We start from the raw sequence: 23199 nt of genomic DNA on the forward strand, positions 1-23199 counted from the left end.
GTACCACCTCGGTGGGAAGGCAACAGCGTTCCGTATATAGTCATGCTGGCCACGTGACCATGGAAGCTTGTCTTTGGACAAACGCTGGCTCTACAGCTTGGAAATGGGGATGAGCACCATGCCCTAGAGTCGGACATGACTGGACAAATTGTCAAGGGGAACTGGGGTAGGAGTCTTGCGTACTACCCAAAACCAGTGCCTTTAAGATGGAGGAAAGGGGGCATTCTGCATGCAAAACCTATAGCTTAGTACTGAATTATAATCTGTCTTCAAAGAGAGGAAGAGCAACAAGGCGTACGTGATAGGAATGGGTGTCAGCAGCCAGTGCAGATGTGGGTTGTTGTCTCTGTGAGTCAAGCATCACATGCTGGATCTTATAATGAGGCATATTTTCACCCATGTCTTTCTATTATCTAGGTCCTGCTGTTGCACTGAGTTGAGCAATTCTCTGGCAAAGGACATGACGATGCTTTCAGTGTCTCAAATCAAAGGTAAAGATCTCATGCTGGGACATGACATGCTGCTCTGATTAGATCGTCCAAAGGAACTAGGAAAGCAGTCAGCAGGTTTGCTAGTTTATTGGGAGAATCTTTGTCATGGCTTTGGAACGGGAATAAAAGAGATTAGAAGCAGTTCTCCAGCAGAGAGGAAAAGCAGCTGCTTAGCTTGGCTTTTGAACCTTTGCGACCAAGAGTAATGACATTTACTTTATTTAGTATCCAAGGGCATGCGCCTGCCCCAAGAGCCTTAAATTTAAATTTTTTAAAATTCTATTTTCATCACCATCATCATCATTATTACGGTCACAGACCAGCAAGATTATAAAAAACATACAGTACATACAGGGAAAAAATCCTATATGTAGTATATAAAACTTTCTTCCAGGGTGATTGCAGCATTTCCTCTCTAGTTCTCATAGCAATCAATACAAATTTAGACACCCTGACAGTAATATAAGTGGACGCACCCTCTAAGCAGGACAGTGACAAATCTGGGACTACCGTGCAGATAGAGACACCTATTAGTGGACATATTAACTTCTTTCTATAATCATCATACATTCTACAGTGAAACTGACTCAATATCCCCATTTCCACAACAAGTTTGATCATTAAACAGAATTTCCCAAAATTTTCAACACAGTTTTATTAACTTCCTAAAGGGCTTTGCACAATAACAGTTTTTGTAAAAAGAGCTCACCCCCCCAAGTTCTAGAGCAGTGGTTCTTAACCTTTGTTACTCAGATGCTTTTGAACTGCAACTCCCAGAAACCCCAGCCTGCACAGCTGGTGGTGAAGGCATCTGGGAGTTGCAGTCCAAAACTCCTGAATAACCCGAGGTTAAGAACCAGTGTTCTAGAGTATTTTTGAGGATCAAATTCAGACCCCCATTCTTTAAAAAAAAGGTTTAAAAAAAGTCAAGAGATCTGATTTTTCTAGCTAACACATAAAAGGTATGATTTCTTAGATCTTTGAAATGCAGACCAGGAAGGAGTCTTATAGATCATTGAGTCTAGCCCCTGTCCAGGGAGGCACAGTGGACTTTCTTTTCTTTGTTCAGTTTTTTATTTTTTATTTTCCATCTTGAAGAACTAGTTATCTGATGTAATCATTTCTTTCTGTTATATTTACATGATGTTTTATGTATTTGGAAGCCACCTAGAGTGGTCATAAGACCAGATAGGTGGGATGTAAATAAATAAAATAAAATAAAATATCAGCAGGCAGATATCTAAACCACTGCACTATCCATATGCGTTGTCTCCGATGCATTTTTCATAACACCTGACAGGACAAAGTTCAAAATAGAGTAGTCCTAGATCGAGCTGGAATTTTTAGCATGTATACATTACTGGAACAGCGACATCTACATTGGCTTGGGAATGTTGTGAGAATGGCTGATGGTCGGATTCCAAAGGATCTCCTGTATGGAGAATTAGTACAGGGAAATCACCCCAGAGGGAGACCACAGCTGCGATACAAGGATATCTGCAAGTGAGATCTGAAGGCCTTAGGAATGGACCTCAACAGATGGGAAACTTTGACATCCGAGCGTTCAGCCCGGAGGCAGGCGGTGCAGCATGGCCTCTCCCAATTTGAAGAGACCTTTGTTCAGCAGGCCAAGGCAAAGAGGCAGTCCCAAAAGCAGCAAAATCAGAGAGCTGGACAAGGGACAGACTGTATTTGTCTTCAATGTGGAGGGGATTGTCACTCTCGAATTGGCCTCCTCAGCCACACTAGACGCTGTTCCAAGTCCTCCATACAGTGCACGTTACCATAGTCTCTCGAGACTGAAGGATGCCTAAAATGGCACTTTCCAGGAGTCTTTAAAAGTGTGTGAAGGCAAAACTGCCACATTCTTCCATCTCTCCATTTTGGTGTTAACATACTTTGCTTGTCCTAAATTTCAGATATATGATCCATAAAAGTATTGCATATCTACGGTTCATTATTGAATATTAATTTTTCCCCAAACTAACTGAACAAACAAAAGTTTGTGTTTCCAGCTCTTAATAGGTGAGACAAATGTAACTTTCAGGAAGTAATGTATTTGGACTGCAGTTCCAAGATGCCCCAAGACACCCTAGCCCATCACAATATACCCTGTCCAGTTACCTAAATTAGAATCTCTGTACTGTACTATGCTAGCAAAATTTTATATTTTTTGCTCCTTCTGTTTTAGATTTCAGATATCTGATTGCCTAAACAACCCTACTGGGCCCAGAATCCTTGAATTATCAGGGTGAAATATTTTGCCTTCACACGTGTTTAATAAACTAGCCAGGATAATTACATCTGTTTACTTTAATATATGAGGGGGAGGGTTTGAATTTGATTCCCAGAAATTCTTTAGGCCCTGTTTGGGGTGTGTTTAACCCTTTTATACAAGCTGTTGTTAGCACAATAGTACCAGTGCAAAATGTCATGTTTCTCACACTCACTTTTTCAGAGATATTTCAGGATGAACAAATATTCAGTTTTAATTTATAGATTGTGTAACTTCAACTCATGATGTTCATGATAGCTGAATCATGACCTCATGATTTTTTTAAAAGAAAGTAATAATACAGTTTTGACTGATGCTGTAGATGCTTCAATGTTACCATATTCAATAATACCCTTTCCAATAAGTTATATTATCCTGCATTTGGCAGCAATGATTGCAGAGGAGAAGAAATACAGAGTGCATAAATTGGTACTGGGTGGGAGATGGATTATGACATTCTTCCCCCTGTTTTTTTTTAATTAGTGGCTGAATCTGCTTACCTGGGAAATATTTCTTAATTGTGCAACGCCAAGACCTGCTGTCTGGCATGAATTCAAATCCTTGGATGGATAAAAAAGACTTGCCTCCTCCCTGCTGAGATTGCTTGACAGAAATGAAATGAAAGAACTGAAGGGATGGAGCTGGCTGTGTTAAGATCTCAATCACAAAGGTACTCTGCTAAATATGGCATAAGAAGCCAGAGTAGCAAGGAATGCTTGAAGAGTTAATCCTTGAAACAAAGGGAAAAGTTGCTGCCAGTGAGAGCAGGGCATGCTGGTTTGAAGACTGAGGGACCTACTGTTTGCTCTACTTTGCTTTACTAGAGACCTCCTCCCCTTCTACCTACTGGAGAGTGTTGCAAAAAAAAAAAAAAAAAAAAGATACAATAAGAATTAAGGAAAGCTCATCTCCAGAATTTGGAGTACAACAGAAGAATGGAGCTTGGAGTCTTTCCATAAAATAATAATTCACTCCTGGCAACCCCAATTTCCCTATATTTCTAAATTATAATACAGGGTAGGTAGGGAATCATTTTGTTGTTGCAATTGTTAAAACAATGGGAAGTTGGAAATTCTTTGTGTTCTACACCAAATCGATTAGAGATCTCTAAGCAGATCTGGCTGCATCCTCTAACCCTTGAGTCAGAGGAATGGGAAACAAAATAAACTAGAATTTAGCAGTGGTAATATAGGTCTTATTTATCGGTAACACTTCCCTTTTTGCAAAGGATGCAAAATAGCTCTCACATGCAGTAGAGTGTGAGTCTTAGACAATACAAACAGTCAAAACCAGCAACAATTGTGTGTTTGTGTGTGCATACATGCATGTGTGCAGTCGCTCCTTACAAGTGTATCCAATAGTCATTTATGTATGTGTTCATCAAATGTGTGCATTACATCCTCCATCTACCACAATATACACTACAAATAGCAACAAAGCTCTCAGAAAATATATTGAGGAAAACAGACACCAGCTGATGATGATGCCAAATAAAATGTAAAAGCATCATTACAATGGGATTTTTTATTTTCAAAAAATTACACAACATTGAAAGCCTAAAATAATGGTCTTTACTATTAATCTAAAGGAAAATAAAGAACAGGCTAATCCCTCAGGAGAGAGCTTTGTAATCAAGGTACTAATACTGAAATGGTCCTACTTTGAGTATCTGTCAACTCACACTTTGTGGGTAGTAAGACATCTCCCAGGGCCTCTCTTCATTATTATAAATTATTGGCGAGTTCACAAGGAAGGAAGGCTTATGGAATACGTACAGTCCCGGTGCATGCTAAGGAAATGTAGCCTGTTCCTACCACACCATTATCTGCCAGAGTGGCAGTGACTGCAAGAGAAAAGTCATCTGCCCACCTTTTCCCCATGAAGGCCATACTGTCATTCTACTACTCTTCTGAAGGCAAGAAAAGTTACTTTATCCCTTAATTCAGGGATCATTGCTCAGCTTCATCCTTTCCCTGGAAGAACCTCTGAACCATTATTTTAACTTGATCAGATATTTGTTAATATCACTTCTTAAATATGATATTGACAGGAGTATTAATTACATTCACTTTTCACAGTCTACATCAAAAACAATTTTTGCTAATCTGTAGCAGAAAGGAGGGCAGATTGCAATGTGTTTTGCCAAAGAAAAATGGACAAAACTTCCCCTTTCAGGGATACAATTTGTTTACACTTTCAATACAAAGAGAAGTGAAATTGAGAAGACTGCAAGTAAATCTCACTTTGAACTTATTTGGGGACATGTGTTTGGGTATGATCAAGTGACATGGCAGATGGTTGTGTATATCATCACAGCTCCTCGGTACAGTTAGCCATGCTGTTAGAAGTCAGCGTCTTTGAGCAGCTAATGATGGCCCAGGACCTCAGAACATTCTATCCATTTCCTGACTCACAGTGCCTAGAAGTTTCTCTGATGGATGGCAATGCTTCTGAAGGATCCAAGTCCTCAGATACACTCCATGCTAGCTGGGATCATTTTAGAGTCAAACTAGGGGTTAAGGATAATGCCAATCACCAGCTGGTATGGCCTCTCCAGGATTCTGGAAGTTGTGGTCCAAAAAAGCCATCGTCTCTGATCAGGGCCTGCATGGTTGGTGACTAATGCAGTGGTAGGAATGGAGGTTTGGTGGCAATAGAAGACATGGACCTTGGGAAAGATATTGGCTATACTGTGCTTGAGAGGCCACCATTTTTTGTGCTATCCCTGAATGCACACAGCCAAGATTGGGCACCTAGTTCAAGAAACTCCTGCTTTCTTCCCATGACTTAATTATCCTTGTTCCAGTTGCCTTAAGATTTCCATTGCATCCTGTTCTTTGCTCTTTCCTGACCTGTCTCTCCTCTCCATCACCTTGATAAATGGTCTTCATTATTTTAATTGGGTGCATGCAGTTTTGTTGTTAAATGGGTCATTAAACTGTAATCAATTAATAACATCTACCCTTTCTTCTCCAAACGATGTCCACAAGTTATTCCAATATTTGACACAATCAAATACATCTTTAGATCCTATGCTATCGCAGCCCAGGAGTCATTTTCTTAAAGCAGTAAAACTTTTATCCGTCTGTTACTTCTACATCTGAATTCCTTGGCTGTCTTTTGAAAAGCTGTGTGTCTTTTAAATGACTGATTATATTCATTATCTGAAAGTTTAAATCATAGGAGCAAATAGATGGTGTAATTGTTTTAGGTAAAGTACCAAACGTGTACACTTTCCAAGTTTTAGTAACAAGGGGAACATTTATGTGAAAAAGAAGCATCTCCCCCCTCCCATTTTTCCCCAACAGTAGCTTGCTTCATTGCACACTCTCTACAGTAGTCAGTGGTGCAGCACTTGACTGCCAAATCATTCTGTGCTTTGTTTGATCTAACAGTCAGTATTGTGCAGAGACGTAACTGCATTATAATTTCTTCCACACAATGCTGTCTTTCTTTGACAGCTGCACTAGGAATCTGATCTAACATCCAGCCCAGCTTAAATGCCCTGCATCTCTGACTTTTGATGCTTAAACAAACAAACAAACAAACCGAAACACACACACACACATGAAAAAACCAAACACAAATATCTGGGAATTCACTAAATCCTTCTAATCCTTGTAATTAGCCTCACTCAAGGAAGCTTGCATCCTCCACATTTTGCACTGTCCGTTTCAAGGCAGGAATACATGGTAGAGACCAGTGGATGCAAAGTCTCATGCAAAGTCTTCCTCCATTACCCTGAGATGTGCTGAAGTTACAATTTGGGATGTATCCCTTTTGGATTATAAATCTCAAAAGCCTCCAGACAGCATTGCCACAGTCCATCACATCCTGAAATGCCTTAGAAAGAGAAGTTCAGACAATGCTTAGCTATGATCTTTACATGTGTTAAGAATTCATACATTCAATAGGCATCTTGCCTTCAATATACAGTACAATCCATCGATCAGTGAGTTAACACTGAGGTGCTTTGCCCATGTTTGCAGGGGTAGCAAACCTTTAACAGCCCAGATGTTTTAGATAGCAACTTCCTAAACACCCAGCTTGTACCACCAGTGATAAAGGACTGTGGGAGTTGTAGTCCAAAAACTGGAGTGCCAAATGTTCACCACTTCTCCTGTGATGCAAGGGTGGGGACAGTGTGGTCCTCCAGATGTTGTAGGACTGCAACCTTAGGTAGCATAGCTACCTTTGAGAGGTGCAGGTGCTGTTAATCCAGCTGCTGTTTGAATAAACTTCATGATTTCTGTGTAAGCTTTGAAGTACAGACTGTGTGTGAAAGGAATGGAGGTAAAGGAGCTGTTATATCCAGAAACATATATAGTGGGATGGCCTCCTACCAGCAACAAGCCTCCCCAGCAACCTTAATCCCACCTCAACTGCAAATAGTTTAACTGTTCATGCAAGTCTGCAGGCTTTATCCAAATCAGCTGAATGCACAGGAATCTTATGTGTGCTATGCCACCTCCCCGGCCCCAATTATTATTCACTGAAATAGAGTCAGATAATAAGCACATGATTAAGACTTGGAGTTATTCCAGAAATCACAACCACTGAGCAAGTTAATTCACAACTTAGCAGGAAAAGTCCTTTATAATTAAGAAAAAAAATGTGAGTATGTGTCCAGTGGAGATCTTTTCGGCAGCTACATATGTTTGCTCCTACATATGCTTTAAGCCAAGGGGAAAATGTCTGTTTTGGAAAGTAAAATATATTGAAAATGTTCAGGAGAAATAAAGATTAAAAAATTGCAAACAGCAGTCTCTAGGGTTGTAGCCCAGAGCATTTGTGGAGGATGTTATCAACAACAAATGCTGGCATTTCAGTCACCCATACACACGTGGTGAAAATTAAATATATATGTAAATAGTATATTTAAACAAGAATAACCAGATGTGTGTTGGACAGAGTGATGGGCTAGGACTCAAGATACCTGGGTTCATATCTTCACTCAGCCATGGAAACTCATGGTGGGGGAAATGGAACAGGTAAAAACATTTCTTAAATATTTTTCTTACCTTGAAATCCCTACTGGGGTGGCTATAAATTGGTTCTGACTTGATGGCACAAAAGGACACCTATACAAAGACATTTAAACAGTACTCAGAATGGGGACGTTGGAATCTGAAGGAGTGCCTTGTCAAACATGTACCTGCTGAACTCTGAGTTCTAGTGGAAGTCACTTCTGAAGCTAATAAAAGAAGGATTTCTACAGATGTTTATTGCTGCTAAAAAGAAAAGTAAGCTCAGTCAAGTTCAGTGAGATTTTGTGTGTGTAGGCTGGCAGTTGTGGTCACTTCTTGCTTCACCATAAAACACTGTTACCGCCTTACAGACCTCAACCTGTTTGCAAGCTATTTCTGCACTACTTTGATCCACACTTGCTACAGTACTTACGTAGGACTTTATTCTACTTCCAACTTATATCCCTGTTTTAATACTTCTGTTGCTAATGCCAACAGTAAAACATTTGCGTGTCTTAGCATTTCTATCAATGTTCACAGACCAAAATATTTCTGAATCTTGCACTTTTTAAACTCTGACCCTTTCCCTAGATGCTGAAAAAGCCATCTGTGCAAAATATCCCAGATGGGAGTATTCTAAAAAGCACTGAGTAATTTCCTGTACCAGAACTCAACTTTCACCTTAGAAAGCAGAAACTGGTCATGCTCTTTCTGACATTTATTCTGACCTGATAAAAAAAGTATCTGCAGCCATGCAGCATAGAGAGGTGAAGCTGGAGAGAACAGACCCTTCATCACTTTACTGCTGTTGTTGATGTTAGCTAAGTTTGTAGCTTGCCTTTCCTCCACTGAGCTGATCTATCAAAAGCATACTTGGCTCTTGATAGATCAGGCAGAGACAGAGTAAATGGCTCCTGATCACTTATTTTCATGGCTCAGGGAGACTGGTTCCCACTCCGACCGTCTAACAACTACTCCACAATTCTTTTTCTTAGAAAAAAATAGTGCACTGTGCCTTATTTTAGATGGGAATCTGGAATTACTGGATTTAGTCCTATGTTATACAATACGTTCCCAATTCCATGCAGGAGATTTTGAGTATTTGGGCCAGCCCTTTGAGGACAAAAAAGCTACAGAAGGTCCAACAATCTCTGGTTCCATGATGGCACACCTTCTCTCCTTTTCCACCGGTGGATAATACAAATTGCTGTCCTGGCAGGAAAGGAGGACATCCTAGCCCAGAAGCATAGCACAGACCAGAAGAGGTATAAGCACTCCTGCTGGCGGTAGTGGTATACTTGTTTAACTAAGTCACCTTTGAGATGATTCTGATTTGAAAGGCAATGTAGAAATAGAACAAGCAACCCCAGACTGGTGCAGTAAAGGTAAAGGTTCCCCTTGACATTTTTAGTCCAGTTGTGTCCTACTCTAGGGGGTGGTGCTCATCCTGCTTTTCAAGCCATAGAGCCAGTGCTTGTCCAAAGACAGTTTCTGTTGTCACATGACTAGGGAACGTTGTTTTACTTTCCCACTGAGATGGTACCTATTTATCTACTCGCATTTACATGCTTTTGAACTGCTAGGTTGGCGAGGAGCTGGGACAAAGCAACGGGTGCTCACTCTGTCGCGTGGATTCGATCTTACGACTGCTGGTTCTCTGACCCTGCAGCACAGAGGCTTTCTGCGGTTTAGCCCACAGCGCCACCACGTCCGATGTAGACTGGTGCAGTAGTTTCACAAAAAAACTTGAGTTCCATGTTTTCATTGTATCCCCAAACTCGGCAATTCATAGAGCAATTCCACAGTCTTTTAGTTCCACTGAGTAACAAAGAAATTAAGATAAATAATTTCCTTGCTATGAAGATAAATCTTTTGGCAAAAAAAATTCAAGAGCAGCATCCATATATTGTCACTGTTGCCCCCCTAAAAAAGCCCTACCCAAGAAAACCCAAAATTGCCTGCAAGACGCTTGTCTTACAGTACATGGTAACAACTTTTAGGGGTGGGATGTCAAATGCTTTGGCCCTGAGTCAAACATTTGACATAGCAAATAAATCTTGGCTGTTCTTTTCCAAGTCCCTTGAGGTGTTTGCTTCCTTAAATTAAACATTTTACATTGTTAAAAGAACAAAGGCACATAAGGGAAACCATGTTGAGCAGCTGACCTGCTACCCAAAGTTCTAATGTGGCTGAGCAGTATAAGCTATTTGGCTTAAAGCCACACCTCTACTTGCTGTTGGGACCGTTGAATCACTTACTAATGATATTTTCCTCTTTAGCCCACCTTGCGTGTGTTATCGCCATTTTTAGGCAGCTCTTTTCCCATCTGGAATACAATGGCATCTTGCCTGTTGCAGAGCTTCTTACTGAAACAGTCAGATATACAGGGACTTCCTTCCTGATAAACAACTGTATTGTTTCTGTAAGCTCTACAGAAGGTCTAAAGACTGCATTTTAATAGACTTCTTCAAATGATCAACTACTTAGGAAATATAACTTGTGAAGCTGTATATAGCGATAGTGTCTTTGTGTCTCTGAAAGGAAGCCATAATATACAAAGGCAGCTAAAGATGGCAGACGCATCTCCTGATGCATGTATGGTCATTCATCCCATCAGGTCCAATGGAATTTTCTACCTCAGGCATGCTGAGAATGTGTATCAGCTGCTCATAAAAAATGCAGGCACTTCAGCTCCATGAACCCAGTCTCCAGTTACCACCATTCCTCCAATCAGCAACCATGGCTTTAATCTGATACTCTCCCCTTCATTAGTAGTAAAACAATGAAATGATGAACCAGGGTTTTTAACAGTAAAATCATGGTTTTTAACTCGATCCTATGGAGTTCATGGCCTTGAAAAGTATCACCAGACTTTATCTTTCTATTCTTTTTCATTAGAAAGATAAACTGTTTTTATTGAGGAACTCTGTTCTGGAATTCAAATAAACCAGAAGGTTTTAAGTGGGAATTATATTGCTGCTGCATTTAAATGGTGTTTCGAAATCTGCATTCTTTGTTTTAACATACTATGTTGGGGTATGAGCAGGAACCAATATGCCCCATCAGGAAGGATTTTAGACTCGTCCCTTTCTTCTTCGCTCTTGGAAACCACTAATAGAACATGTACATGAAACTCCTTCTCTTGGTGCCTTCAGAGCTCTTCTCCCAACCCATCTTTCCCATGGAACCTTTCATATAAGTCTGTACTTACCCTACGCTACTGAAATTCATCCCACCTTCCAGGCAGGCAATGGCCCTGGCCGAAATTTGTGCCAGCATAGTGGCTGTGTCCCTGTGCTGGAGGAGGTTCGGATCTGGCATAACATGGCTCCCCTCCCATATTGCCTTTTCTATGCCCTCTTTTCTAATTCTTTGACTTGGAGATCCTAGAACCACTCTGTTGGCAACTGATCTATTGGCAGAGAAGGACATTTTCTGCCAGATGAATCCCTACAGCCACGACATCTTTCAGTTAGATTTACACCTCTCACATCACCGAAACAGTCATATATTGCTGGTATACATACCTGGGGCTCTACCTCCTTTCCCTTCCTCTGCCCTGGAAGTGGTGGCTATTTATTTATTTATTTATTTATTTATTTATTTATTTATTTATTTATTTATTTATTTATTTATTTATTTATTTATTTATTTATTTATTTATTTATTTATTTATTTATTTGTTTGTTTGTTTGTTTGTTTGTTTGTTTGTTTGCTTGCTTGCTTGCTTGCTTGCTTGCTTGCTTGCTTGCTTGCTTGCTTGCTTGCTTGCTTGCTTGCTTGCTTGCTATTTGAAGTTATATCCCACACCATCTGGCAACCAGGCCATTCTGGGCGGCTAACAACAATATAAGGAGAAAAAAAAAATTACAAACACGATTAAAAAAAGTTAATACATAACAAATCAGAAATTAAAATAGATGGCAGTAAGGTGGTGGAAAGGGTGAACACAATACTACGGTGATATACTGCAATCTCATTAAGCAAGTGTGAGGAAATTATTGTGTACCCACACACTGATGAGGACTTATTCATGATATGGCAAAGCCTTGAAAAAGATGGGAACATAAAAAGCATACTGGATACCCAGGAAATCTAGATGAGTTGAGTCCTCATTAAGTTGAACCATGGGATTCAGTCTGAATATTTTCAGACAGGAAAGTGTGATTTCAGAACTTTTGCTCCCCTCTCACAGTTTCTCTTAACAAAAGGATAAGAGTTTGTTTCTTACCTCTCTACTGATACACAGATCTACCACATCTGTTTTTCCTCTTTAGTGCTATCAGCTCAGTTGCGCTTTTCCTGCTCTGGAAAAACTCTGAAATGCTTTTTCTAATGACTGTTTTCCTATAAAGAATATGCCAGAAAGAACTGCTTGAATGCAGGGACAATTTTCTCTCTGTGTGTGTGTGCGTGTGTGTTTGTATGTGTGTGTGAGAGAAAGACAGAGTAAAAACCCATACAATACATCATACTACAGTAGTTACTGGGAAATCAACAAATTAAAGTACATGTATTCTTTGCAGAGGAGAGGACAGGAGAATGAAAGAAAGCCACATGTATAAGATGAATTCTGGTGAAAATTTGCTAAAATATTTTGAAAAAGTAACATTACTATTTCCTTTTTAATTGTTGATTCACTCAGCAAATGCCTAGTAATAGAAAATAAACTGCAGAATAAGGTTATTTCTAAAACTCACCCCTTGACCCTCACCTAGTAATTCTGAACACCAAGCATACTAATTTAGCACACATGAGCTCAGATTTTGGGAATTACATTTCTCAGCTATAACTCTCTGAATCCCACAGCCAGCATTGGCTGTGCAGAATCAAGGCCAGTGATCCATAAATTGTAATCCTCCCAAAAAGAGCTTTTCCAGCCTCTGCCTGAATGGCATCATGTGCCATTTAATTGGTCTTTTCAGCATAACTGATTGTAGATTTAGTAAATTAAGAATTCACATTGTGATTGAGAAAATAATATTGGCAGCATTTTTAAGAGGATCTCCTCCAAATGAAACAAAAATAGCACACATATGCATTGCACACTGATAAGCATGATCATTTATTAAGCACAAAAACTTATACAACATTTAACGTTATGTTTATATATCTCAGTTGCTCTCCAGTCAAAAGGGGAAGGAAAAAAGAGCATGATCCCTGCTCCTTATTATGAAAGCAATGTAGATCTGAAGAACAAAGTGACTCCAGGTAGGTTCAAGTAGTTTCAACCAGCTCAAGACATGGCGATTCCTCAGATCTTCTCATAAACTCTTGTGCAAGTAACACCTTTCACGGTGCATTCCTAAAAAATCAAAGAGAGTTGGAAACATCATTGGAGATGCTTATAAAAAGTATATTGAAGTTGTGCTACATCACACTGGAAACACCTTGAGAATCTTAAAACTGTTGTGGTCCTTTGACCTTGCCAAAGCCATATATACAACTCATAAAACATGAACAGACCATCACAAGAGGTTCAGCATTTGTATGAAGCTCAGAATGCAGCTCAGAGAGGAAGTTTAAATCTAGTCATCCTTAAACTATGTTTAAATCAAATTCAAATACACCTTTTAAGAGTCATGTATTTTTTAAGCTTTGTTTGTGATGTTTTCTCCTTTTATTTTATTTATTTATATTTATTTATTTAATTAATTTATATGCCACCCACACTACCCAAAGGTATCTGGGCAGCTTACAACATTTAAAATATAATAAAAATTCAGAACAATTAAATGTTCCGAAAGACTAACCATGTTAGTTTGCTTCACAGGGTGTAACAAAACAAAGTCTTACGTCACTTATGAGAGTAACAGTTTAATTTCTGTAGGATTTTAGTCTATGGAAGTTTAAGCTAAAATAAAGCTGTTTGCCCCAAAGGTGCTAGGAGCCTTTCTTTTATTATTAATTTTGTTGTTTTTGTTGTAGTTTCTGAAATCTGCAACTGTGACGTGGAGGATGTTGCAGTTCAGAAATGATGGACAGTAAGTTTTAGGTCTCCATAATTATAGTAGAATAGAGACAACTGATTTCAGATGCTTCTTCTCAGTGAAATAAATGGAACTCGAGTGCTGTTGCGTTCAAAGTGATTTTTTTAAAAAAACCAGTAACTTACCGCCACCATTTTCCCATCAACTAGCTTCCTTCTTATTGTTGTTTCCTTGCCGTTCCACTTCTGCACTTGTACTAGCACACCTTTTTCTAAGGTTACAACAGTCTGCAAAGAATATATTAAAATGTGACTGTTTTTACTTGGCCCTTTGGAAAATAAAGATGCAAGTCAGTCTGTAGTATGGTTAGGGATATTCAGGCCAATGATGTCAACATCTTTGACCATTAGCCTATTATTAATCCCAACTAGAAGTTGAGAGTCCTATTCTCCACTATGCCTCCGTGGAGAAGAGCCAGCCTGTGTTTCTTTGGGCAAGCTGCAGAGTCCCAGGACACTCCCAGGAAAAGGGAATGATTAACCACTTCTGAGTACTGTACTCTCTACCTAAATAACTCTGAAACGGATCGACTTAAGTCAGAATTGACTTGATGACACATGATTATTATTAAAAACAATTAATGTGGTTTACATAGGTTTGATTTACCATTCAGCCATCGCTTCCATGGATCTTCTCTCTAGTAGAAGCTAACAGAGGTATACTAGCCTATGTTTTCTACTGTGTGTTACACTGCAATGTCACATACAACCTATCGTGATCCTAATAGGGTTTTCAGGGTATCAGAGATATTTAAAGATTAGTTTTACCAGTGCCACTCCCTTCAAGTGAGTTCCTATGGCTGTGCAGGGATTTGAACGTAGGTTCCCTGAGTCCTAGTCTGTCACTCTCTCTATTACACCACACTGGCATGTAATTATTTCTCAAGACTATATACATTTTTTCAAATATTAATGCATATACATATGTTTGCTAGCAACTGACCTTTAGTGCAATATGACCTCTTTCCCTCTAATCTCCGCTGCAACTCTTTGTGTCACCCAAAAGATCTCCTCCAAAAGGGTCACTGGACCCCTAGAGCATGTTTGGGGGGTTTACAGGTGCTGAAGGAGATATAAAGAATCATCTCCTTTCTCACTTTCACCAACAGAAGCAGTTCTGTCAATATACAACCCTTCTGGGTCCTGGTCTTGGTGACTTCCATCTAAAGCACTCATTAGGGTGACACCTCTTTAGCTTTCCCCAAGTTGCTCCTTGTGATACCTAAGTTGATCTGAGAGAGGAAGAAGACCAAGTATTGTCCAGACTCCCAAACAAGTAGCTCGTCCTTGGATCACCAACACATATTGCTGGACTCCTATTGCTCCTTGATGGGAAAACACTTTTCAATCAAGAACCATAATGGAATCGTAAACCAGAAATTAAAACAATATTAAATATGTTTACTTCAAAATGAACTTTATCAAAATCAATAGGCTTAACATCAGAGAAAATATATTTGGGATGGGATCATTAAAACAAGATATAGAGTTACCATATTTCACTCCAGAAATTCAACATGTGGGACAAAACCCAACCCTATCACCTTTCGTGTTCTTTACCCCTTCTTCTTTTTTTCTAGCATCATTCTAAGCTGGTGTTTGCAAATTATTCCCTAGGACACATACTTATAATTCCAACCAACAGAACAGTGGTTTCCCTTTAAATTACAATTATTTTATCATAAACAACTAAGGCACCAGTACAAGAGGCCAGTGCAATGATCAGAAAATAAGATATGTATTTTTAAAACATTGCTGAAGATGATTCTCAAATGACTGGGTTGCTTTTTTCTTTTCCTTCATAATGACAATTGTGCTTTAAAAAACAAATGTGTATGTATGAGTGGATCCGTGACAAAAGAGTGCACTGTGTTTTCACTCCACTCTGAGCAGGATTCCAGCCAACCATTCCCTCCAAACCCCAAAGTAACCTTTCGAATCTCTGCTTAAGATAAAGAGTGCAACCACGCTGGTCCTTTTGTTGTGGGCTGGTGTTATAAGGTTGCTTAAGGTCACGGGGAGGAGCAATATGCCATTTTGTATGATCCTCATGTCCAAATGGCATATCAGTCTCAAGCTCTGGCTCCTGCCACTGACAGTTGAAAACTTCCCCTGCATATCTGTAGAGGTACAGGGAAAATGAAATTATTATTTTTGGCTGTGTTTGACTCATTGTTGATGCACTTAATTGCTTAGATTTTTTTAAAAAATATATATTTACCTTGTGTCTAATGCTGATTGAGAAACTGCCTGCAGTTACAGTTATGATCAGCACATCACACAAAGGCAAATATATTTGTTTTTAAAAATTAATCTAGGTGATTCAGTGCAACAGCAATGGTCTACTAAAGTAAAAATGGAATAGTTTCTGTTTCCCTGGCCTCTTGCAGTGGAGCAGAGAATAGTTCAATTTGCTGGTATCCTGAGGTGGTTTACTAATTAAGCCACTTCACAGTACTGAAAATTGAAAATAGAAGAAGCCTTGCCAGTTTTGACATTTGTAAGGTTTGACTTGAGTTCAATCCCAACTATTACACACACAAGAAATGGACTAAATTAGAGTACACCAACTATACACACACAAAAGTAGAAGCCTCTGAGAGATGCTCAAAATGACACAGGTTAGGGTGCACTGGGAGCAAATTGGTCCACCCTAGTGATTGCATTGTGTGGTCACTGGAACAAAAATAAGCCAGTCTAGCCCCACAACATATCAAGCAGCAGGACAAATACCCATCTGAACAAGCACTAAGGTAGTTTTGTTTTAACCTGTATAGTATTTATAATATCTTTATAGGGCTATATAAAATGGAAATTACATCAATTATTTTTAAATTACACTTCTTTCCTTTTCACTCTCCTCCTCCTCCTCCTCCTCCAATTAATCTTAAATATAACCAACCATTTGCTAAAAAATTCTCACCCCAATCATAAATTGAAATAGCAGCTCTAGGTAAGTGACAAGGTAAAGCTCCATACTGGCAAGATCTACTGTATACTCTGAGGATTCTACACATCAGTTGTATGTTGTCTTCTTATATGGCGCTGTTAAAAGGATAAAAATGCTAAAGCTTGGGAATCTGGCTGCAGATTCTAGAATTGTCATGTGACTGGATGATTCTGGGATGTGTAGTTTTAAAAAGTAATTTCTTCAAACTTCACAAAATGACTCATGATTCTGCTGTTTGCACTAAGTATGGTAAACAGATGGAGGGATGTGGTGGTGCTGCGGGCTAAACCGCAGAAGCCTTTGTGTGCTGCAGGGTCAGAAGACCAGTAGTCGTAAGATCGAATCCATGTGACGGAGTGAGCTCCCGTCACTTTGTCCCAGCTCCTCACCAGCCTAGCAGTTCGAAAGCATGCAAATGCAAGTAGATAAATAGGTACCACCTCGGTGGGAAGGTAAACAGCGTTCCGTGTATAGCCGTGCTGGCCACGTGACAACGGAAACTGTCTTCGGACAAACACTGGCTCTACAGTCTGGAAATGGGGATCAGCACTGCCCCCTAGAGTCGGACACAACTGACTAAATGTCAAGGGGAACCTTTACCTTTATGGTAAACAGAATGAGAAAGTTAGAGATTATCCTTCACCTTGGTTTTCCTATTATCTGCTGTGGTCTCTTGAAATTCCTGGCCCAATTTAAAAGTGATCTGTGTCTTTTTGAAGGGACTTTCAGTTCGGATCGTGATCTCATCACCCTTCATGTCGATGATGACTTTTGGTTTGGTCAAATTGCCAAGTTTTCTGGTGGCCAATCCCACTCCTAGAAGTGAGACAAAGAAAACAGCATTGTCGCCCATTTGTCGAGACATTCTCTATTACGTTAACATGCATCACAAAATCCATAGCACTAAATATATTTCTGAAATGTTCCAGAAAGTGAGAAATGCAAGTACAGAGGATGAAGAGGTTATTCATCACAAATGACCAAAATATTACTGTATTTTAATTGGCAGATTATTAGTGTTTCCCAAATTATCTTTGACAAATTTGAATTCTAGTGATTCACCATTAGAAAGACAAGTCAGAATACCAGTTGTTTGCACAGGCTTGAAGAGAGGACAGGATTCATGTCATATGAAGTTTTCATTTCCTTTTATATTAAAAGGCAATATGTACCTGGTTCTACATGATATCATTACTCTTTTGAGTACTTAGTACTGGATGATGCACACCTAAATGAGAGAACTAACTTGACTGAAAGTCAGGAGTCAACCAAAGTATTTTCATGCCTGATTTGATGGACAGGATGAAACCCTTTCTTCATTCTACCTACAGTAGCAAGTTGGACTCGCAGTTTAATAGATAAGTGAATGTCCTCCAGCATGTCTGAGATAGCAAATTAATTTAGGACACCCTGAACATGTTGTGGATAGAGAGGAACTGCTATGGTGTCTGGGATGAACAGTCAGGAGGCTAACATTGCTGCCTAGTATCTCCTCTCTAGACCAAATGCCCACATCATAACAGAGCTGTTCCTATGAAAAAGACTGCATTGGAAATGATGCCTCCTGATCTGAAAGTTTTCTCTTTGGTGTATGATCTATAGTGCCTCATTCTCAAAGCAAAGATCTACTTCAAGTGGTTGCTATGGGTTGATGAAACCTACAGTTTAGAAGTAGGTAAGCTTCCTTCTGTTACAATGTTTTACCTAAAACCTAGGTATCTTGACAAAATAATTAACCAGATGCAGGTATATTCCAAACCTATCTAAATTCATTGATTAAACCTTCAAGGACTGAATTTTACCCCTGAAACTGACACTTGATTGGGGTAATGGAAACTGTGATGTTTTCACATTCATCTCTTTCAGCATAACAAAAGAGGCATCTCGACAATGGTTATAAACTTCAGATACATATGGTTCTTGTGGGTTTTTCAGGCTCTTTGGCCGTGTTCTGAAGGTTGTTCTTCCTAACGTTTCACCAATCTCTGTGGCCGGCATCTTCAGAGTCCTCTGAAGATGGTTGTTGTGGGTTTTTCGGGTCCTCTGAAGATGCTGGCCACAGAGACTGGCAAAACATTAGAAAGAACAACCTTCAGAACACAGCCAAAGAGCCCGAAAAACCCACAACAATCATTAGATCCCAGCTGTGAAAACCTTCGCGAATACATTCAGATAATACTTTGCAGATACCTTATATCTCAGCAACCTGACAAACTTGTGTATCATTGGTTAACATCTTGCTTATTGAAAGGATGACTACAATAACCACCACTTTTGACAATTTGTGACCAATGATAATGTAGAAAATTTTTGGCATCCCTCTTCATTCTGATCCCACACCCACAACTATGTAAACGATGTATATAAACATGTGGATTGAATGCAGAATTCTATAGGGGAATCCCACAGGGGAGATTGTAATCCAGAAAAACTCAGATTAAAATTAACCAATTTAGTCTTAAAAGTGCCACTGGAGTCTTCTTCCTCCCCTTTCCTCTTTTTAATTTGTTTTGTTTTGTTACACTATGCCTAAAAATCTTATTAATTGTGCCTGTCAGCATGCAACAACAAATGCTTACACTGACTTCTTAATTTAGCAATTCGCCATCAAGATTTACAGCAACTGCATTCTGTGCCTATAAAGTATTATCACATCTATTGATTGGTTTGGGTTTGGACTCAGTGAAGACCCATGAATAGGAAACATGTTATTTAAGTTAGTAATGACTGAGACAGTTTGAATCCAGCCATCTATTTATGTACAGCACCAACAATATGATTAGCATTTTCCAAATATAAAAATGTATGTCCATATACCAAGGAATTGACAGTTTAAAATGAAAATTGGTAAGTTAAACAAAGAATATTCCAAAAGATATGTGACAATGTGTTTTATCACTATTCTGTGGAATAAGTAAATTATTTAATTTTAAAAATTGGGTACCAAGACCATCTTTAGCAAATGCAGTCTGATGTTACACAAGATGTACCGTGAAACAAATATTCTTTCAGAAAGCAAAGGAAGTACTGTGAACATATCTAATAAATATGTTTATTAAGATAAAATAATTTATCTTCAGAAAAAGTGAAGAATTTCTCTTTATCATTCCCCAATATGTTGTTGTCATTGTATTATTATTATTATTATTATTATTATTATTATTATTATTATTATTATTATTATTATTATTATTATTATTATTATTATTATTATTATTATTATTATTATTATTATTATTATTATTATTATTATTATTATTATTATTATTATTATTATTATTATTATTCACTGCCTTTATACTAATAGGTACCGCTTATGGCATCTTACAATCATGCTAAAACAACAAAAACAAAAACATTTTTAAGCACATCATTAAAAACAATGAAACCAGGCATGGCCAAACCATTATTAAAATTAATGAAGTATATAGTTAAAATAATTGCAATAAACTGAACAATATTTTATGCCAGTTTAAAAAGATGTGTCCTCACACTCTTCCTAAAAGAAGCAACATCAGACTTTAATGACCTGAAAAATAAGGATCTCAAAAGAAATCACTGAAAGCATGGTGGAAAAGAGCAATTTCCATATCAAATCAAACCTCACCAAGTTCCTTCATGTAATCATCAAAATTTTCACTAGATGTAAGTTTCCAGCTTCCTACAAATTTGTTGCACATCCTGCGGGTTTTGCGAAGTGGCTCCTTGGATGAACAGCAGTGAAAGGAACTATTCTTTGTCAGGCACAGACTGACTATGCAAGCCACTGTCTTTTTAATAGAAGCCCAAGAAGCATGGTGGCCAGAGCCACCCAATACAGAAAGCCAACGTCAGAGGCCAAACAATGAGTACTTTGTCCCAAACCCTTCACGTCAGTACCAAGGCTAGCAGCATTTGCCTGCCACTGACTCCTCCATTATGACATAAAGCCAGAACAGTTGGGAGGTTGATGTGGTGAGCTTGCTGCTATTATGCCAGAAGAGAGGTCCGGCATGATGCCACTGTGCAGAACAATATTTGATTTTGAGGAGCGTCTTATGAGGATGAGTAGCAGTTTGGATGTTTTCATGAGAAAAGTAAAGGCCTTGTGTTCAGGGTGGAGAGACAAGTGATCTGTTGATGAAGAAAACATAGAAAAAATAATTTGAAACACGTTTTTAAAAAGAAAAAGAAAAGAGATCATCCCAACTCTAGAGGGCTCTCATGAAAATTTAAAATTTAAAACAGGAATTGTATTGTATTGGGATATTCCTTTATGCAACTGTCTGAGCCTAGAGAAGATAAAATTGTTCAGTAACTCATATGACTACCAGGTAAGGTATATATAGGACTGATGCCCATGGGGCTTTCATTATCACTTGGGAATCTTTACTTGCTGCAGTTCATCTGTACCTCCATTGTCCACAAGTTATGCTTTTCCCACTTGAAACAATACAGTGCTTTCTTCTCTTTGTGTAGGCTGCAGCCCACGTGACAAATGTCACAGACTATCTTTTGGTCTGCTCCCTTGCTGTTTCCTTCAACATACCTCTCCTTACCTAGGTTCACCAGGGAACTTGCCTCATTTCAAACAAAACCATACTAGTTCCACTGAGTGGACATTTTTAAAAAGTAAAACATAAAGCGTCACTCTCCATATTAGTGCTGGTGACCAAACACACCTTTCTGAGGAGAAAAAAAAAAGCTCTCCCCCCCACGCTTTCTGTGAAACTGTAGCAGAAATGGATTGTGTACAATGGATGGGGAGGCCATTCTCTTGGTTCCACCACCTTCCCAAACCAAATAGTGAGGACACAAAAGAGGACTTTCTCAGTGGCTGCTCCCAGAATTTGGAATGTGCTGCCTCAAGAAGCCAGATTGGTCCCCTCTCTCTTCTCCTTCCCATGTCAGGCAAAGACCTTCCTTCTCATCCAGGCATGTAAGCTATACAGTAAGTGTCTCAGGAATGCTTTGTTTATTAACGTATAGGTTCTAAAATGTTTATTAAATGTTTTTACATGATATTTAAATGTTTTTTTAAAAAAGAAGTGAAAGGAGCATTTTCTCTAGGATCATTGAAATGAACTTGTATCTTTCCTCAGTTTCACCAGAGAAGGCACCTTTGAATTCAGTTGCAATGCCGGTCCAGTTGAAGAAAATATATAGAGTTGAAAGAAACAGTTGAAAAATAAAGGAACATAGATCCTCTTTGTGACTAAAAGCTAGAAAAGATATTTTATTATTTCATGATTATTTCCATGCAGAGACATGTGTTAAGAAACAAAGGATAGTTGAAGAAAGACCAATTATAATTTTCCTCTAATATGATTTTGTCAAAGGGTGTGAAATATACTGAAGTTTGAATGAAACGCAGCCCAAAACATTACAGAGTCATTCAGTATTATGAGTAATTTAAGAGAAGGGGTTAGCCAAGAGAACCTAGAGTGTTTTGATGAAACATGCAGTTTATGTGATTCAGCAACAGAGATGCTTTAAAATATCATTACTGGACATGGAATTGTTACCTGTCCACAAAACTTATTCATTTATTTCATTTTATATAAAATATTTATATTGTGCTTTTCTCCTAAAATGGACCCAAGGTGGCTTACAGCACTGGTTCTTAACCTTGAGTTACTCAGGAGTTTTGGACTGCAACTCCCAGAAGCCTTAACCACCAGCTGTGCTGACTGGGGTTTCTGGGAGTTGCAGTTCAAAAGCATCCGAGTAACAAAGGTTAAGAACCACTGGCTTACAGCACTGGTTTTTAACCTTGGGTTACTCAGGAGTTTTGGACTGCAACTCCCAGAAGCCTTCACCACCAGCTGTCCTGACTGAGGTTTCTGGGAATTGCAGTTCAAAAGCATCCGAGTAACAAAGGTTAAGAACCACTGGCTTACAGTACAGTGGTGACTCGCATTACAATGTTAATTCGTTCCAGTGAAATCGCTGTAGAACGAAAACGACGTAATGCGAAATTAAAAAGCCCACAGAAACGCATTAAAACCCAATTAATGCATTCCTATGGGCTTGAAACTCACCGTCCAGTGAAGATCCTCCATAGCACGACCATTTTCACTGCCTGTGCAGTGAGGAATCCATCTCAGAAAAGAGCGGGGAACCATTTTTTTAACCCAGTGGCCATTTTGCAACCTCCGATCAGCTGATTTAAAATCATCATTTTGTGAGAATCGGTTCCCGAAGCAGGGAACCGATCATCGCAAAGTTAAATTCCCTCATTGAAATCATCGTAAAGCAATCGCTTTTGCGAATGCAAAGAATTCGTTGTAATGCAGTTTCATCGTTAAAGGGAGCGCCCATCTTGCGAGGCACCACTGTATTAAAAATAAATAATATTAAAAGCTTAAAATATTTTTATTACAATATTGAAAAATAGTTAAAAATATTAAAGCTAGATAAAAACAATATTGGAAACACATTAAAAGCAAGGAAAAAAATGCTACAGTCCCATTATTTTTTTAAAAAAATGTATCAGACAACCAATCACTAAGGGAGAGCATGTCTGAAATGACAGGTGTTTGTCTGCT

The 23199-nt window shown here is 38.8% G+C and overlaps 1 protein-coding gene across 1 annotated transcript; it reads right to left on the bottom strand.

The window, feature by feature from the left end:
* Positions 1-12774: 12774 nt before the first annotated feature.
* LOC110075877 (myelin P2 protein) lies at positions 12775-22267 on the bottom strand. The gene is made up of 4 exons (XM_020787520.3): positions 20280-22267; positions 17316-17488; positions 13849-13950; positions 12775-13038 (listed from the first exon to the last, which is right to left on the bottom strand). Exons 1-4 carry the CDS (start codon positions 20350-20352, stop codon positions 12988-12990), a joined length of 399 nt encoding a protein of 132 aa, XP_020643179.1. The 5' UTR covers positions 20353-22267; the 3' UTR covers positions 12775-12987.
* Positions 22268-23199: the final 932 nt, after the last annotated feature.

The sequence above is a fragment of the Pogona vitticeps genome, chromosome 4 (assembly GCF_051106095.1).
Source record: "Pogona vitticeps strain Pit_001003342236 chromosome 4, PviZW2.1, whole genome shotgun sequence".
Lineage (NCBI taxonomy): Eukaryota > Metazoa > Chordata > Lepidosauria > Squamata > Agamidae > Pogona > Pogona vitticeps.

Bases quoted from the DNA above. Each gene is read 5' to 3' on its own strand.
- LOC110075877 (XM_020787520.3), bottom strand. From the start codon at position 20,352: ATGTGCAACAAATTTGTAGGAAGCTGGAAACTTACATCTAGTGAAAAT. The intron at 17,489-20,279 runs GTGAGGTTTGAT...TCTCACTTCTAG, and splicing joins TGATTACATGAAGGAACTTG to GAGTGGGATTGGCCACCAGA. The intron at 13,039-13,848 runs GTAAGTTACTGG...TTGATTTTTTAG, and splicing joins TTGATGGGAAAATGGTGGCG to GAATGCACCGTGAAAGGTGT.